This window comes from Ipomoea triloba, chromosome 12 (assembly GCF_003576645.1).
Source record: "Ipomoea triloba cultivar NCNSP0323 chromosome 12, ASM357664v1".
NCBI lineage: Eukaryota > Viridiplantae > Streptophyta > Magnoliopsida > Solanales > Convolvulaceae > Ipomoea > Ipomoea triloba.
The window spans coordinates 27,244,851-27,263,196 of NC_044927.1; the positions used below are offsets into that span (position 1 = coordinate 27,244,851).

The window sequence follows — 18,346 nt, forward strand, 5'->3', positions numbered from 1 at the left end:
ATTATATATAGGTAAAGATACATAGTAGAGTCCGGGTTACAGTGCAAACGTTATACTCAATATGATAGGTTCATTGTGGTACCTGGCACTGATCTAGTTAATGGATCATTGAGTCACATAATGACAAATTATATTATGAATCTAGGTTTACGTGAACCACAAATAAATGTTTATTTTTTAGCATACTGAAAATTCATTGTCAGGTAGTATACTTAAAGCTGAATCCTAAACACAAATAATAAACCTTAGAAAATCTTAACGTATTAAAATTAAAATTACGATACATTAAAAATAAAATGTATGTTGGTGATACACCTTATAAAGTAAATGATAATATAATGATTGGTCACGACCGACCAACTGTCACGTTATTTATCCCTCAACTATTCTCTCTGGCCGGATTTGTGGGTCCGGGGCAAGATATTTTAAGGAATGGAGCCAGTAAATATTGATTTGTTATTTTGAAGGCAAAAACTTGTGTGATGCCGTCTCACCATGAGGCGGGTCGGGTCAAGATGCCAATGTACCGCTTATATGCACAAACGCCATACTTATATGCTCAAATGTAATATTAATCAGGAATAAAATTTGTGTTACTTATAAGCGTAAATGTAATACTTTTAAGGGAAAATACAATACTTTTACATTTCGATTTAAAAGTATTACATTTTTTCCTCAAAAGTTTATATTTGCCCTTATAAGTAAGGAGCACTTGTCAACATTACTTATTATGAAAAATGTATTACTTTTTCTCTTATAAGCAGCAAAAATTATATTTTTGATTAGTGTTATATTTGAGCATATAAGTATGATATTTACACATATAAGTATGATATTTGCATGGTGCTTTGACCCGATTCGACCCATCACACGAATAAGAATTCGTGAGACGGTCTGACACAAGTGTGATCCTATTAAAAATAAAATTTATGTCGGTGGTACACCTTATAAAGTACACCATAGTATAATGACTGATCACGTTATTTATCCCTCGACTATTCTGTCTGGCCGGATTTGTGGGTCCGCGCAAGATATTTTAAGGAATGCAGCCAGTAAATATTGATTTGTTATTTTGAATGATAAGTCCGCATGTGAATTTCGGGCCGGGTCCTATAAAACCCCGTCGAGTCATCGTCTACTGAGAAGAGGAACTTCTCTCTCTCTCTCAGTCTCTTTTTCTGTCTCTCTGAAAAAGGAAAAACAAAACCAGTTTTCATTAAAAGCTCCGAGGCTGTGGTTTTGCTCTGACGCCACCCTTGTCCGCCGTGTGTTTTTTTTTTTCTGCCTTTTGGATCTCATCTTTCAATGGTGTCAGAATTTTCTGAATCTGAATCGCTCTTCCTTTTCTGCATTTCAATCTTCTCCTTCAAGCCTCTTCTCTGATCTCTCCTTATATACTGTCCACTGCGTTGTTGTTCTTCTCAAAGTAAACTTGCTTTTAAGTTTTAAGCTTTAATCGCCGGAAAAAGAAAAGAATGGATCAAAGTATGTTTTGTCCGATCAAATATACTGAGCATAGAAACGTCGTGAAACAGCTGCTAAAACCCTGCCCCGGCGCCGCCGTAAAACCGGGTAAGTTGCCGGAGGGTCCGAGGACGGTTCGGGTCACGGTGACCGACCCGGACGCGACGGATTCGTCGAGCGATGAGGAGGAGGAGTTGTTTGGACGGCAGAGGGTAAAAAGGTATATTCACGAGATACATATTGAGCGGGCGGGGAAACTCGGGGTTGACGGTAACGGGAGAAACGGGAAGAAAAAGACGGCGGAGGGGGTTCACGCGCGGCAAAAGGCGGTGAAGAACAAGGAGGTTCCGGTTTCTTCGGGGGCGGTTAGGAAGTTCCGGGGTGTACGGCAACGGCCGTGGGGGAAATGGGCGGCGGAGATTAGAGACCCGGCGAGACGGGTCAGGCTTTGGTTGGGGACTTACGATACGGCGGAAGAAGCCGCCATGGTTTACGACAATGCGGCGATTAAGCTCCGGGGACCGGACGCTTTAACCAACTTTATAGCCCCGCCGGCGAAAGATTCGCCGGAGATTCTCGCCAACGCTACTTCCAACTCCGGCTACGACTCCGCCGATGAATCCCGGAATCTCTCTTCTCCGACGTCGGTTCTCCGGTTCCGGTCTAGCCAATCCAGTGAGGAATCCGAGCCGCCGGTTCCTGATTACATGGAGACTGATCAAACCGGGGAGCTTTCTCCGGCAAAGACGGAATTTTGTCACTATGCCACTCCGCCGGAAAATCAAGAATGCCATGGCGAAACCACTATAATACCCGATTACACCCACGAGTATTTGCCCACAGATATCCCATTCATCGACAACTTCTTCGACTACCAATCATTGGAACAGACATTATTCGACGATTCACCGTCGTCGGGTTTTATCGAAGATGTCGCCGTTAACCAGTTCGCTAATGACTTTTTTAGCGACGATTTCGGGGTGTTTAATGATACGATGTCGTTTGAAGACCTCGCCACATTGGATGTTAACGTCGACGATTATTTCCAAGACTGCGGCGACTTTTCCGGCGTCGATGCCGTTCTAGCAGTATAATGATGATGTCCCTGCTTCAGTGTTTCTCTCCTTTATGTCCATCGCTGCCGCCGGCTTGCCATTTTTTCGGCAAATTTTGTTCACCGGCGGCGACAAGAAATCGGCTAGCGTATTGTCTCATATTTTCTCTCGTGTTGTGATCACCGTTAAAATAGACGGAGGTTTTAAGTTGTATTGTAATAAGTAAACAAATAGTAGATGATGGGTTTTTGTAATGCCAAACGGTTTCCGTAATCAAAGTTACACCAAATTCTATTCCGTTATTACTTCGTGATTTACAACGTTGTTTCTTCGTCAATTACTGGGATTTTGTTTGTGATTCTGAGCCACGTTGTACTGCCACGGTGGCATTCCATTTGTCCCCACCCCAGTAGGCGTAACGGTTGGGTGTGGAATTGACTGAGTCAACTCGGTGTGAAATTGGTGTAGAAAATCTCTAGTTTTCTTCAACCACACAAGTTTGGCGTGTATTTGCCTTTTGAGAATGTATAATGTTATTTTTGTTTCCCCTCCTCCTAATGGGGAAAAAAAATATGTTAATGTGTTTTTTTTTTTTTTTTGAGTTTTTGGAAGACTAAAATTAATGTATTTGTGCGTGTTATGTGCACCATTACAACTAAGTAGGCATGTGCACTGAACTCGCACGCTAAGAGCGTTGGTTAGGGACTAACGTTTTTTTGGAGATACTAAGTACAATAGAAGTCTACGAAATTTGAACAGAGTTATAAAAACATGATCAAGTCACACAAGCACATGCATACAAAATTGGCCTAACGGATAATATAATTTGATAAGTCATGCAAAGCGTGTAAGCTAGGCTGGACAAAACAAGACATTTGTTGCCCGCTAGTCCATCTAGATATTCTCTCTCTCTCTCTCTCTCTTTTTTTTTTTTTTTTTTTTTTTTTTTTTTAACGAATATGATTAACATGACACATTTCCATTGTAATGGTATCTCTTCAAAATTCCAATAACTACACAACAATAGTAAATCAGATCACTTATGTATCCCTTCAAATAATCTTATTATCTACGAACATGAATAACATGACACATCACTCTTGCAATGATTATCGCTTTAAAATTTGAACAACTGCAAGACAATACTAAACCATATCACTTACGAATCCATCTAAATATTCTCTTTTCTACGAACATGAATATCTTGACACACATATCCCTTACAATAATTATCTCCTCAAATTTTGAATAACTACACGAAAATACTAAACCATTTCACTTACAAATCCATCAAATTATTATTATTATTATTATTATTATTATTTCATTTTTTATTTTTTGCAAACATAAATAACATGATACCTCTCCCTTGTAACGAGTATCCTCTCAAAATTCGAATAACTAAACGACAATATATACTAAGAATTTACTTACCAAACATTATATTGTTTCTCATATACTGGACATCCCAAAAAAAAATTTAAAAAAAAAAGCTACTTAATAACATATGAATCCATTTATTTATCAATGAAAATTTGTGGATAAATTCAGTATTTATGATTTTTTTTCATACATAAATTTAATTATTCCTGTAATATATTAATTAAGATGTAAAATAAGTGTTTAACATATAGTACATTATTGTCGGCATATACTAACATGCATAAAATAATTAATCTAAAAATTGTCAAACTGTTATCAAACTTAGTCTAAGTACGCATAGTACGTCTTGATGATGAGTCATGATCCACCACCTAAAACTAAACTAAAAAATTGACTAATCACCACAAGTGTTATGGAATTTGGGCACACTAAATTTTAGGACTTTTCTTTGAATTCCAACATTTCCTATGAAAAGGATCTAAAAATGTCTACCTCAAATCTACATTAATATTTCCTAAGGTACAAAAATTTCTCCCCCAACTTTTGTGCTCACGCACAAATTCCACATAGTACAACAATATTCTATTCAATGTAGACCTATTTAACTTCCTAGTTATATATTTAATATCGTTCGAGTATTATTTTTTCAAATATTTGTATTTAATTTATAGTCTATAGACGAATATATATGGTCGACCAATGTAAAAGAGGGTTTAGAATGTGTATATATTTTGCTATGTGAAATACTAAATTGCTTGTCTTTTTTTCTTTTTCTTAGAGTTTAATTATATTTATAATGGACGGATTGATGGATGAATGGAAAAGAAACCAACTTTTCTAAAGATTTTGTATACAAAATAGGTAAATGTAGACTTTCCATTGTTGATACTTAGCTTTCTTGAGCTCCAAGGCTTTCATGATGATCTCAATTTCCTCAAAAGAGACCAAGTTTCCTTATTAAAGGCCAAAGATATCTTAGCTTGGTACAACACCATGGTATTATTTTTCATATATACTTATATAGTTCCATGGGGTATGGTATTATTGTTGAGCTGTAAAATAAGCGGTTAACATATAATACATCATTGTTGGTAGTATTAACATGTAAAATAATTATCTAAAAAAATTTTATTTCATTATCAAACTTAAGGGTGTGTATTCAATCTAGACTTTGGAGAATTTTGAAAGATTTTAAAATTTTTTTGATATTTGATCTAAACTTTAAAAGTCTTTAAACACCGATCCGTTGGTATTTGATCCAAACTTTCAATTACTTTTAAGTTATCAAAATTTTCTAGCTTACTAGCCGTGAGTACTTACAAACCAATTTGGAGAAGTGATTGATAATAGTAACGAATAAATTTCAAATCTTTAAACTGGTCAAAGGTAACTTCAATTCTAATTAAAAAATTATAAATTTTCAATTACTTTTAATTTTCGTGAATAAGAAAACCTTAATGTTTTCAAGAACTACTAAATACAAAACATCAAAAATTTTAAAATGGTTAATACCAAATATTGACAAGTGTAGGCCAAGTGGTTATATTATAAAATATAAAACTAGCTAGCTAGCAACACAATGATGATATATATATAGCTTAGCAGTTATATATATAGATATAGTTATATATATGACTCCCCATGCATGCGTGGGATTAGGCTCTTCCACACTCAATCATGGCGACGAATGTTCTGCAACATTCATCTCTCACAAACCTCCATCTCACGCAACGTTTGACACATGCAAAAACAGTACTAAATACATACATATGCACGACCACTATTATACTTCGACACTACTAAGATTTTTAAAGAATCTGCATATTATATCTGATTTCATTCCCCTTTATTAATTTCTAGTCTTTTTATGCTTAAATTGCACGAAAGCTAAATTACCCAGTTTTTAAAAAAGTTAAATTAAAGTTATTAAAATGGCCCCGTGTATTTGGTTAAATTACAGCTACCTTAAACTGACAACTATAGATTTATCAAATCTACCATGTTCATAGCCCTGTCGCCGCAGAGACAAAATTGTCCCTAGTTGCAACCACTTGCAGGTGGGGATTTAATACAAACAAAAATTTTGTGCATAAGTGGAATATAATACACATATTAATACTAATAGTCTCATTTTCTAGGTCGCGGAAGAAATTCTGCACTTATGTAGTAGCTCATAATTCTCACGAGAAAGGTAAACTGCATTAGAAAGGCTTTGTGCAATGAGCTCGACTAAGAAAGTGTACGTTGAGAAACACTCTATTTTTATCTCCATTGTTAGGCGATCTGGTTTGATTCATCAAGAAAAATGTGTGGGACATTAGGACCTTAAAGCGTGACAAAACATCATTCCTTTATGAGTTTTAAGGTAATTGCATTACAGAGTTTGAACTCGAAATCTTCAATTAATCATGGTCATCTTGAATGCAATATTCTTTGACCCCACACTTTAACACCTATAGTTATTTTGGTAGGTAAACTTTTACTTAACTTTTCTCAAAGTATCAAGATTTTTCCTTGTTTTATTTTTGTTTTTTTGTTGTTGTTGCAAGAACCACTAGGGAAGTACGATGCATATATGTTTATTAATGAAACAATAAAAGTCAGTTATTATATCACCAACAATTCGATTAAACCTTTAATCCTGGTAGGTATGGATGCCAGTTATTATATACACTGTGTATATTACCAATTGATACCTTTTACATCAAGTGTGTACTAAAAAGTTTTGAAAGAGACTTTAAATTTATATCAAATATATATTGTGAAGACGTTATAATGTCCCCACAATAACATATACAAATTTAAAGTATTTTTCATCTACTTTTAAGTTGCACCCAATATATATAATTGATTAAACACAATATATAACTAGAAATACTTACAAATAATAACTAACAACATGACATATACTACATCCAAACAAATATTCGGTATTCGTTTTTATGACTGTGTTTACTCTAACTCTTTAGCTAGTGTTCCATTTCCAGTTTGCAAACACCTCTCAATCCCGCCGAGCTCCGAGTCGATCTTTCTAGTGCAGTTACTTCTCATGTATGGTTTACAAGTTATTATACATGAACATAATTATTTACTGAGTGCCGCCCTCAGATAATGACTACGAATAATTTCCCTCTTCACGCAACGAAAAATCTGTTGTTTTGCCAACACTCTCTCAATCAAGCACGTCAGACAAGTTCGTTTTAGTGCAGTTTACCTCTCGCCTCTCCTGTGGGGTTTAAAAAATATATATATATATTTTGCGGTGCAACAAAAAAGGGTATTTGCTATGGTGCAGAGAGTGGGTAGACAGACAGAAGGATGGGTGAAAATGATAATGTAATGATGAATGGAAGTGTAGAAAATACAATTAAAATTTTAAATTATATATATTTTGTACTTTCAAAAATAATTATATATATTATGTGAGGCAAGCTTGCTAGGTGGTGGGCGTAGCAGAGTTAAAAGGGTGAGTAATTACTGCATACAACTTCTGCTTCTATCACGTGAGTTAATATAATTTATGAGTAGGTGTTGGAGCACAGGTGAGAGTGTAATATTATTATTATTGTATACCTAACAATATATTATAGTAGTTGGTCTCTATTTTATTACTGCACCCTACATTTTAAAGATCTTCTAACCATGGTTAATTCATTCATGGCCTCATGGGTTAGTTGGTCAAACTCTCATTGCATTTATTATATTATATATGTATTAATATATACATACTGCAAGTTGTTGTAATTATCACTTCTGCCCCTGACTGCTTGTGCAACTTGCCACCTCCTAATTGAACAATTAGTCCATCAAGACTAAGATTATAGTTGATCATAGTTTTTTTTTTTTTTGGTTTGATGACAATAAAATTTTATATTCATTATCCGAAGGTCACGTGGAGTCCATGCTCAGGCCTCGACCGGGACCGAAAGGAGCCTCTACACGGGCCCTAATATCCCTAAAGGAAGGAAACTCACTGTCAAACTGGGGCGACAGGTCGGTGTTGATCAGAAGGGTTTGGGTACTCAATCGAGGTCAGTTGGGGAATCCGCATTTAAGCCAACGAGGGTAGCTCGGTGCACAGGATGGTCGGGAGCGAAAGGAGGAAGGGATCGATTCCGGTCGAGTCAGACTTGTTGCCGGTTGAGGGTCCGTTATCGACCATGACACAACTATCGGGGTATAGTCCCATCAGCTGACAATTTTAGTCATTGAATCATCAAATTTATCATTTTAATAATAATTAAAAGGGTTAAATTTACACAAGAGATTAAAAGTGTGATTTAACGGTTTGGTTAGCAAGCTGCGGTTGAGTGCAGCTTTGTGTACGGTTGATCTGAGAGAGATCAGACAAAATCAATTGGTCGGAACGTGGAGAGTGGTGTGTGTAATGTTGCTTTTTGTTTTGGAGATTTTAGTGTGATGATGAAATGTGGAAACACACATGATTAAGGGACACGTGGTAACGAACCTCGTCAGATCAGTAGTTAATAGTGGGTTTTAACTTTTAAGGCCCAGGAGAGGTGTGTGGGTCCACTTGGGCCCACTATCACCTGCCCACCCCGGAATTTGGGTTTCATGACCTGCTGAAAATCATCGTCGATGCATGTTCGCCTGTTGACTTATTCTATGGAAAATGATAAGTATATGCTTTACAACTAAAATTTTTATAACATATTTTAATTGATGATGTGTACAGAATAAATCTCGATTTCATGTAATAGTTCACAAATTATGCAGCCGTATTAGGAAGACCTGGTGTGACAGGCTCAATAATGAAGATATTAGCAATAATTAAATTTGTAACCTTCTATACAAAAAAACATGTTTTACAGTTTTACCCACTTACTCAACTCACTCGGTGCCACCTACTTTCTTGAATCAATCAAAATATGTCATGTCATTCGCAACTTTTAAAGAATCGGAGTTGATATAGTGTTACTTGATCTCATTGTAATCGATTGGTCTAAGGTTTTGTCAAACATTGGATCCGACAACTGGAAATGATCAAAATAGAAACATGTGCCCATATGGACATGCCAAAATGGGGACGACTGCATAGTAATACAATGATGATGATTACCTCCCAAAGTAATAAAAGTCGACCGAAGAATTGAATGGAATGATATCCCTACGCCCAAAAGCACAGGAGATTACGATACATATAATCTTGATTAGAGTAAGATAACTAACCAAAAAGATTGGGGACAAGGACAAAACCAAATGTCTTTTCCATGTCGTGTTTAACATATGAAATCGCGGTGTTTTTCAAGAATGGTGTGCTGAGCAGTAAACCCAATAACGCCAATTCAAAGAACAACTTCTCCTGGTTCATTATCAGTGTCGTAATAAACATCGAAAAATATTAAAGGCTCATATTGTTCGCTTTCACACTCAATCGACCGCCGCGCCATGCAAAACTTGCGCACCGTTTAAAGCGAACTTTCCGACATTCTTTTTGCTGGGATTGCGGATTTTAGCCGCCTCGCATGGTCATTGCCGATTTTGGTTTTGTGTTGTTTGAGATCTGATGTGACATATGACACAATAACGTTGTTGAGATATATTTGGTAGAATCTTTGGACCGCGCCGCCTACCAGTTGATGACCAAACTAGATTTACCATGACAGGAGTAAGTGGGAAAAGACTGATCATATATTCATATGAATCATATCTATGGTTAGCCACAGCCACTGTTCACCTTTTGATTTACGAGAAAACTAACTGTCACTATCCGAAAGTAGCAGGAAAGCTAACCATCACTACCCAAAGATAGTACGTTTTAGGTGAAGCTTATCTTGTAATTACAAGTTCGACTCCTAGCAAGAACATCGTCCTTTTTGGTTTAAACTAGTTAGCCATGGACAACCTAGATTGGTTTAAGGTTGCCCATAATTAAAACAATTGTTTACTATATTTGTTGCTAAATAAACTTTCCATACCTTGCCTGAGAATTATGTATCTACTACATTCACATAGTGATGTTAATCCTAGTTCGAAACTGACGGGCTAGTTCAATAAGACTAAATTGAAGAGGTTTAGGCCTGATGATTCAAATCAACAATGTAACAATAGTTATAGCATGGACCTGGGAAAAGATAGACCCATCACAATTTACTTACCGAATATTCATAATTCAAATTGTGAACATCCAGTATATAAATTTTGTATTTTGAACCCAGGTCCACAAAATAATTTGACACAATGTAACATTTGGGCTTGGACTAAACTGAGCCCAGAGATCAACTTATGTAACACAAGACACAGGGCAAGTAAACAGCTGGAAACACTTTCATGATCAAACACACTGCAGAACACTATAGAGTAAATCAAGAGTTTCCACAAGCTCAATTTCAAATACAATCTGTAGATGTCTACTTGTGATTTACAGGTACAACATTAGCAAATTGCAATCGAACAAAAGCGATAAAGGCTTAGAATCTAACAGTGTTTCACAAGATACGCGCAAGAACATAACTTTCAATAAATCAACTGTTACCTGCATACATAGAGTTGCACATTTCGCACAGATACAAATGAATGGAAGTTTATAGTTATATTATATACAATGAAACTTGCTGTTTAGTGGAAAGGACCGGACTGACATTGTATTACCAAAGAGAATAACAATCAATGTATCATTTGGATACTCAAGATAATGAAAATTTTCCTAGGCTTAACCTATTTCGGTTTTTGTCATCACATATGGAGCCTCTCTCTATTCAATTAACAACATTTGAAGCAACTCAAACAGTCAACCCAAGAAGAGAAAAGATTTTATAATATTACTTTCAGTCTAGCCCCTAGCTGACAACACGTTCAACTCTGACAAACGACTAGATGATGAACCTGTGGGTTGAGAGACTTTGGTCATATTTCTGTTGTAGATAACATCTTCTTGTCTTTGTGGAAGGGCCAAAACGAATTTTTCTTTGCAACCTGCTTGTTGCAGATGCATTAACGCTAGCATACTAATTGCAACCAGGGCAGCGTTTCCAAGCACCCCACCCACATGATCTAGTCTAAGGGACTGCTTGACGAAATTGAAACTAGAAAAGAGAACATTAAGAAACACATTTGATCTCTTCCCATCCCGTGCAACAAAATCCTCACAGTGTGCATTACCAGAAAGGCTTTCAGGTGAAACGAAATGGCTGGCATCCTTAACATCACAAACCAGTGCTTGAGCTTCTTCTATACATTTATACCTTTTACCCTGATGCTCTGCTAATCTCAACGCAAGGAGGATGCGGCTTTGTTCTATGCGAGCAAGCACAACATCTCTCTCAGCCCGTTGCTGCGTTTGCATGGTCTGCAAAGCAAAACACCTCAATATATTTTGCAGGCAAACAGAATTAGATTACCGAATAAACGAAAAAGACCTCCTACATCTGCATTAACTTATCGATTTTGACACATAATATATTCCAGCACCTAAGAAGCTGAATCAGTGAGTGAAAATAAATGGCTATAACATCAGCAATTCAAGAGGCCTAAGGGCTAAGTCTAGTCATTGTCTGGATTAATTGAAAACTTTTAAAACAACATCTCTATCTTTCTACCTTCCTTCAATGCACAACTATAACACCACTATACTTAAATAACTTTAAAAAGCAGATAAATCACATCAGGTTAGTCGATTCAGAATCAAATAGGGTATATATAGCTAATAATTTCACATATCTTTGGGGGAAATGTTAACAAATTCATATTTACAAAACATAAAACTGGAATTCAGAAATTAAAAAGAAGTTGGAGAGCTTACATGGAGGAATTCGAGCTGGTCTTCGAGGTTTTCGAGGGCGGTTCGGATGGCGCTTAGGCTCTTAGCTTCACGAACCGCAGCCGAGTCATCCTCATCGCCAACTCGGAACTCCTTCACAAAGACGAAACCGGAAGCCTTGTTTCCGTCGTTCCTAAATTCGTTATTGTGCGCGCTCTGATCGGAATCCGCCGCCTCCGGCTTCTTCGTTGACCGGAGGGGAAAGTGGAAATCGTCGGTTTTGGCGCGAGACTTGACGGAGCTGAGGAAGTGAGCTCGGGAGATGGAGTGAATTGCGTCGCTAAACTTATCGTGCAAATCCCAAATTTTCTCGAGCACAACTTCGATCTCTTTCTCTTCCACCTCCATTTCCCATTTCATGGAGGAAAAGACGAGGACAAACAATCCTCCGGGATACAACTGTTTCTGTGTTTTCTAGGGTTAGGTACTCCCGTTACCCAGTATTTTATTTATTCGTTTTATTTATTTATTATTATTATTATTATTATTATTATTATTATTATTACTACGGAGTATTATTTTATACACTAGTTTTTTTTTTTGGCTTGACGTCTGGATAGTCCTTAAGTTTCTAGCCCTTACGTGTATATTTTCACTCTGTGCACAATAAATCTTCATCACTTCTGATCAATCAAGATTTCTTAATTATTCTCTAAATTTTGTGTGAGATTCAAACTCTCACACTGCAGCAATGTAACTTGAGCAAGATCTTAGTGAATCGATTGAACAAACCGCATATAATTCAATATTCTACTTGTCTTGCATTATCTAGGCTAGCCCAATTATTTATAGTAACCTTGTACATGGTCATCTTTTGTACAGCGAGCTCTCGAGTTGGGCACTTTTATGGAATTTTGGGAAGAAGAGGGGTTGATTGAGTAGGTGGATAGGTAGATGATTGATGAAGAAGCCTTTTATATTAGAAAAGTAGGTAGTGTACATGGTAATTAGGTATTCGTATGGTAAATTGGTAATTGTATATTTGTGGTAGAGTAAAATATTAATGGGATAAAGATGTGATTTAGGAAAGGTAAATATATTTTGATTGCAAGTGTAATTGTTTCTTCATAACTTGAATTGGACCTCTTACATACTTGGGTCTTCACGGAGCACTTGCCAAGTCCAATTGGTAGACCACTACAGGGCCACTACCAAGGTCCTAGTACACCATCCAATACCAATCAAGGTTTTTTTTTTTGGTAAATTTACATGGTCTTTCTCTCCATCCGTTTAACCCATGTTCGCTCCGGGAGGCACGGGAGTTCTCCCGAAATTCCTCCCCACAAAGAGAGATCACTTGCCACTTGAGCTACCCCATTGGGTTAATACCAATACCAATCAAGTTGGTTGTATTGTTGACTTGACAATTATAATGTTACAAGTTAAACTTGTAACGAGAATGACTTGTTAGCCTTATTGGTTTGAAATTTTGAAGAAATCAATTATGGACAAATTATGTTAGTATATTTACTTGTGATTATTTGTCAATTAAATAAATAATACCTGATTTATTCAATGCACACCCTCAACAATTTAGAATTACGATGTAGGACAAGACGGAATGGATTCACCCCACGAAGTTAACCCATTTTAACCAACTACTTTTAGACAATGAATTTTACATTATAAAAGAACAAATCCCATGAAAATAATATAAAGGGAATAAAAGAAAAATTCTCCTTCAAAATGTAGATGTTCATTACAACTCCACATATTATTCATAAGGATGCTGACACACACATACATACATACAACACATCAAGTGCACCCGCTTATTACGTTCAAACCGATACACTTTCTAATCTACCAAAATCACTCCCAATCTCCTTCCCTGTGACCTGGCGGCGGCGGCGGCGGCGTTGTTCTATCCGTCGCCGGCGTCTCCGTCGCTCCGCCGCCATCCTCGCCGGAAATTTCCTCCAGCGACCTCCCCTTCGTCTCCGTCAGCAAGAAACTGCAACCGAATCCCAGCATGTTAGTAAAAGCCAACAAAAGCATAGCTTTTTTTATCTTCGTCGAGTCGCCGTCCTGCGTGTAGTACTGCACCCCGAACGCGCTCACCATCGCCCCCGCCTTCCCCGCGGCGGCGCTGAGCGCGTGGCACGTGGACCTCACCCTCGTCGGGAAGAGCTCCGCCGGGAGAACAAACGTCGTGCTGTTCGGGCCGAAATTCGCGAAGAAAAACGTCAGCCCGTAAAGCGTCGCGAACGTCCATCTATTCTCCGACTCCTTCAGGTAATCGTACTTGACTCCGATGATCGCCATGAACAACGACATCATGAAGAATCCGACGACCTGGATGTTCCACCTCCCGATTTTCTCGATGAAGAAGACGGTGAACCAGTAGCCCGGGAACGTCCCAAATAGGGCAATCACGAACATGGCCCGTGAAACCTGTAATTAGGGTTGTTAGCGAACAGAGTTTTTCAGAGTTACCTTTATTAAGGTAAACAAATATAAATAAATAATTTTTAAAGCTCAGTTCAAGCTGAACTATTATAGACTCGTTTGTTAAAAGTTCATTTTTCTTACCGTTCCTAGGAACGCTAGCTGATTAGTAATTTTTTTAATATTAAAAAAAAAAAGAAGAAGAAGAAAGGTATTGGCTACTGTTTCTAAGCTGGAATAGTGGCTCATACCCTTTAATTTACGAAATTGTCACCACCAATTTTTTTAAAAATACACCACCGTTCTGCTAAGAACTGTAATTAAATGTTAGTTTTTATGCTCCTTTTTAACTACTAACAAAATTTTCAAAAATCTTAATAAAGAACCTGAACAACATTGGCTCGTGTATGTTCAGTTCGTTAATAGTCTTACCTGGAACATTTCCTTCAACGCGCTGACTTCTTTGGCCGGTTCCGTTAGGTGCATCACCGGAAAGATATCTTTTTGGGTGAGATTTTGGCTGTAGAAAGCAATATCCAGTAAGAACCACGTGCTCATAGTTCCGACCAAGTGAAGCCCGTGGCGCTGCCAAAACTCATCGGAAAATAGTTTATAGCTATTAGCCGCCTTAAACTGCGACAACTTATCATTATCCGCTTGGATTTCAATGTCCATAACTTTCCCCATATCTATAGCCGCCTGCTTAGCATTCCCCTGTATAATCGCCGTGTACCGCCCCGTCTCCGGCATCTTCATCCGCCAGTAATACGTCAGCACCGCCGGCAGCGCCCCCATCATCAGCACGATTCTCCACACGTAATCCGCCTCCGGCTCCGTCGCAAACACGCCGTCGATTTTCGGCGGCGGGCCGCCGTAAAAATGGAGGAAAATCCTGGAAATTATCATGGAGACAAGGCCGGCGAAGATGATTCCGACGCCCTGCATCGCGAAAACCGCCGCGATAAACGCTCCACGCGTCTTTTTGTTGGCGTATTCCGACATAATCGTGGCGGAGAGTGGATAGTCGCCGCCGATCCCGAATCCGAGCCAGAATCGGAAAAAACAGAGCGTGCCGATCACAGCGGTGGGGCTGGAGCCTAATGAAAGGCCGGAAAAAATGGCGCAGATAACCATGAGGATAAGTGTGATTCCGTAGACTTTTTTCCGGCCGAGCTTATCGCCCAGCCAGCCGAAGACTAACTGGCCGGAAAGTGTGCCGACGAGAGCCACTCCGATGACAATATTGTTCGCGAAATGAGTCAGTTTCCCCGGGCCGCTGCCCCTGTAGAAATATATCCGGCCTAGAAGCTTCGAGACGGTGGAGATGCAGAAGAGATCGTAGGCGTCGGTGAAGAAGCCCATTCCGGCGATCACGATGGCGGTGACGTGGTACCATTGTGTCCGGGCGGAATCGAGTGCATTTAGCACTGCAAGATTGTTGGATGACGACATTGTTGTTAGCTGTAACGAAGTTTGTGCTCCTGTATGTATATATCGCCGATGAGGTAGTGATAATATGGTGGTGTTATATATATATATATGCATCGGAGGAGTTGATTTTCTCTATGACAAGCTAAGGTTGTATGAATCTGATGGCGTTTATCACTAGGCTCCGAGGTTACAAGTTACAACAAGAAATTGATGGAAAACTTATGTATTTATGGTGAATATTCTCGTCATTTGCTTGCGTTGGAGCATATTCTTGTAAGATTAATCGATTTTATCCTAATCAACCAACAACACTGTTAAGCTTTAATTTCCCAGCGACAGCCTAAGAGCAACCTCTCAAAACAATGGACTATTTATACACAGTAAGTAAAAGTCTAACATTTATGTTCAGCTGAGTTAACATGATTTATATCATACCAGATGCTTTGTCGGCCCGTGGCAAGGAGCCCTTAGAGTGGACGATTTAACATTTTGGGAAGAAAGCTTTAATTTACTAGAAAGGTTGTACTGTAATCCTAGTTTAAATTATATTGTTGGGAGGTGCATTTTGGGTGAAGCAAGTTTTGTGATCCTAATTTAGGTTGTTCATAACTGTGTTCGGTTACCCATAGCTGGTCAGGGCATTTTAAATGAAGTCAGCTTTATAACCAAGTTTAGGTTGTTTGGAGGTGTGTTTTAAATGAAATTCACCTTATGATTCTAGCTTAAATTGTTCAGCTATGAATGCATGTGTGAACAACTTCTTGTGGCCCTAGGTTTTAGGTTGCTTGTAGTTTATGGGTTCAACCCGAGAAGTCCATCCAAAGGCAACTCCTACAGAAAATCAACTTTTGAACCTTGTAATTACTCGATCATTGCCAAATAAGAGCTCGGGTTGAATTTCCCCTTAGGTAATATTAGAGTTGATCGTCTAATCTCGTGTATATCTTGTCACCTGTCTCGTTTTGAACTCCGACTAGCATATTAGAGAACCAACTTACTTGAGCTCCGTCCGTAAGGACAACCCAGGTGGTAAGAGTGCTCTACCTACAACCGAGAGGTTAGAGGTTTGATCCTCAAACCCTTGGGTTTGAGCCGGTCAGCTATAGGTAACCTAAGCTGATTTACCTCCTTTTGATTCTTTGCCGGCTAGGGTCAAGGGGCGAGGAGAAAACCTCGTTAAAAAACTTACTTGAGCTCCTCATAGGTAGTAATGGCCGCCAAAGATGCTCTACGCTAAGGACCATAACCCCCCGCAGCTAAAAAATGTAATATAATATAAATTTGTTAATGAACGAGAAAGACATTTAAATAATTACAAGTTTTATTACATCTTTTGATATGAGGGACATTATAATATTGTTCCTCTATTAAAAAGTGTATATACACACACACAACGACAGCATTGGAATCATCTATTTATATCTTGGCATGAGCTGCCATCAAAGGCACCCCATTTTTTGTATTATTAAATATTGTAATTTTTGCCAACACTATATTGATTGAGACCGTCACACTTATTTTCATATGTGAATTGTAAACTATTATACAGGAGTGACGTGATGTTTACTTAAATGAACATAGTGGTTGCTTCTCTTCTTACAATATACGGAGTACTTTCTATTGTTTATAACAGTAGCATAATATTTATATACATGTGTACTTTAACTAAATTATAAGTAATTAAAGATGTTTGATAAACAATTATAATTAGTCAAATTTTGAATAACTTGAATAAGTTTGGTTGTTTCTATTGAAGCTCAATCTCGTGATCTCTCTCAATTGAGAGAGCCACTATATGTCGGCCACTTGTCAAGCCACAAGTTCATTAGCAACATGAAAGTTAAGCAAACGGTTTATATAGTAACTGATTTGTGCTGAGTTGTTCAAATTGTACTAAGTCAAACTATACCTACATTATTACTCGCCTAGCCCGTTGTAGCTTCATGACAAGTTTGGCACATTGCTAATTGATGTGAGTTGACACTTGGTCGCCACCTAAGAGCATCCCCAATAGGTGCATGTATTTTGATGAGTTTTTGTAGGGATGACTAGGAGAGATAACATATGAGAGAGAAGGGAAAGAATAAGAAGAAGAAGAAGATGATGATGATGATGATGCAAAGCAATAACGCACCCGAGTGGGCGTTCTTGGTGTGCCTCACGTGCACCAAGGACTCTCTGTTTTCTGGTTAGGCCCACAATTCCTTCAAAAATCAATGTTTTTATTGGTTCTTGACACAATTTCTCTTATCTCTCTCATCCCCATGGGAATTGCCTCCTAAAAAATCACACAAAAAACTATTATTGTGATTGCCCTAAGCCCGCCAACCATTGTATTTCAAGTCAAAGTAACTTGCCACAAGTCATTATGGCACAAACCATTGCATTAAGTATAAATAGGATTTATATTTTTATTCGAGTCATCTTCTACTTCGCATTACTACACATACTAGCACTTGTAATATGGATTGATTTGATATTATATTTATGACCACCACAGGTTAACAGATGTCTCGATCACCTTGTATTTATCCCATCAATACATAATCATCTCTTATTCTCTATCTCACAACATAAGGTAACTCTAAATTATTACCTGGCCTAATTTACTATATAAATATAGATAAACTCATTTATAATTCAACTTATAAATTCAATCCAAATCTTAATTATTCAAATCACTCATAAATGGCTATGATTTAAATCATTTACTCATCAAGGGATTCAAATCACACAATATTTAAATTATTCCAAATAACTTATCTTTATATTAGGAATTCATATTAATCCATTTACTTATTTGATATATCAAGAGATAAAATTCCTTTAAGAACCGGTTTCTAAT

At 37.7% G+C, this 18,346-nt stretch overlaps 3 protein-coding genes across 3 annotated transcripts; 1 reads left to right on the top strand and 2 right to left on the bottom strand.

The window, feature by feature from the left end:
* Window positions 1-1,131: 1,131 nt before the first annotated feature.
* On the top strand, window positions 1,132-2,824 carry LOC115998645 (ethylene-responsive transcription factor CRF4-like). Its single transcript, XM_031238267.1, has one exon. It carries the CDS (start codon window positions 1,476-1,478, stop codon window positions 2,556-2,558), a length of 1,083 nt encoding a protein of 360 aa, XP_031094127.1. The 5' UTR covers window positions 1,132-1,475; the 3' UTR covers window positions 2,559-2,824.
* Window positions 2,825-10,359: 7,535 nt separating this feature from the next.
* On the bottom strand, window positions 10,360-12,083 carry LOC115998403 (plastid division protein PDV1-like). Its single transcript, XM_031237978.1, has 2 exons — window positions 11,665-12,083; window positions 10,360-11,211 (listed from the first exon to the last, which is right to left on the bottom strand). Exons 1-2 carry the CDS (start codon window positions 12,040-12,042, stop codon window positions 10,696-10,698), a joined length of 894 nt encoding a protein of 297 aa, XP_031093838.1. The 5' UTR covers window positions 12,043-12,083; the 3' UTR covers window positions 10,360-10,695.
* A 1,253-nt stretch (window positions 12,084-13,336) lies between these two features.
* Window positions 13,337-15,552, bottom strand: LOC116000227 (inorganic phosphate transporter 1-11-like). The gene is made up of 2 exons (XM_031240259.1): window positions 14,503-15,552; window positions 13,337-14,076 (listed from the first exon to the last, which is right to left on the bottom strand). The coding sequence occupies exons 1-2, from the start codon at window positions 15,520-15,522 to the stop codon at window positions 13,495-13,497; spliced, it is 1,602 nt and encodes a 533-aa protein (XP_031096119.1). The 5' UTR covers window positions 15,523-15,552; the 3' UTR covers window positions 13,337-13,494.
* Between the last annotated feature and the right edge of the window lie 2,794 nt (window positions 15,553-18,346).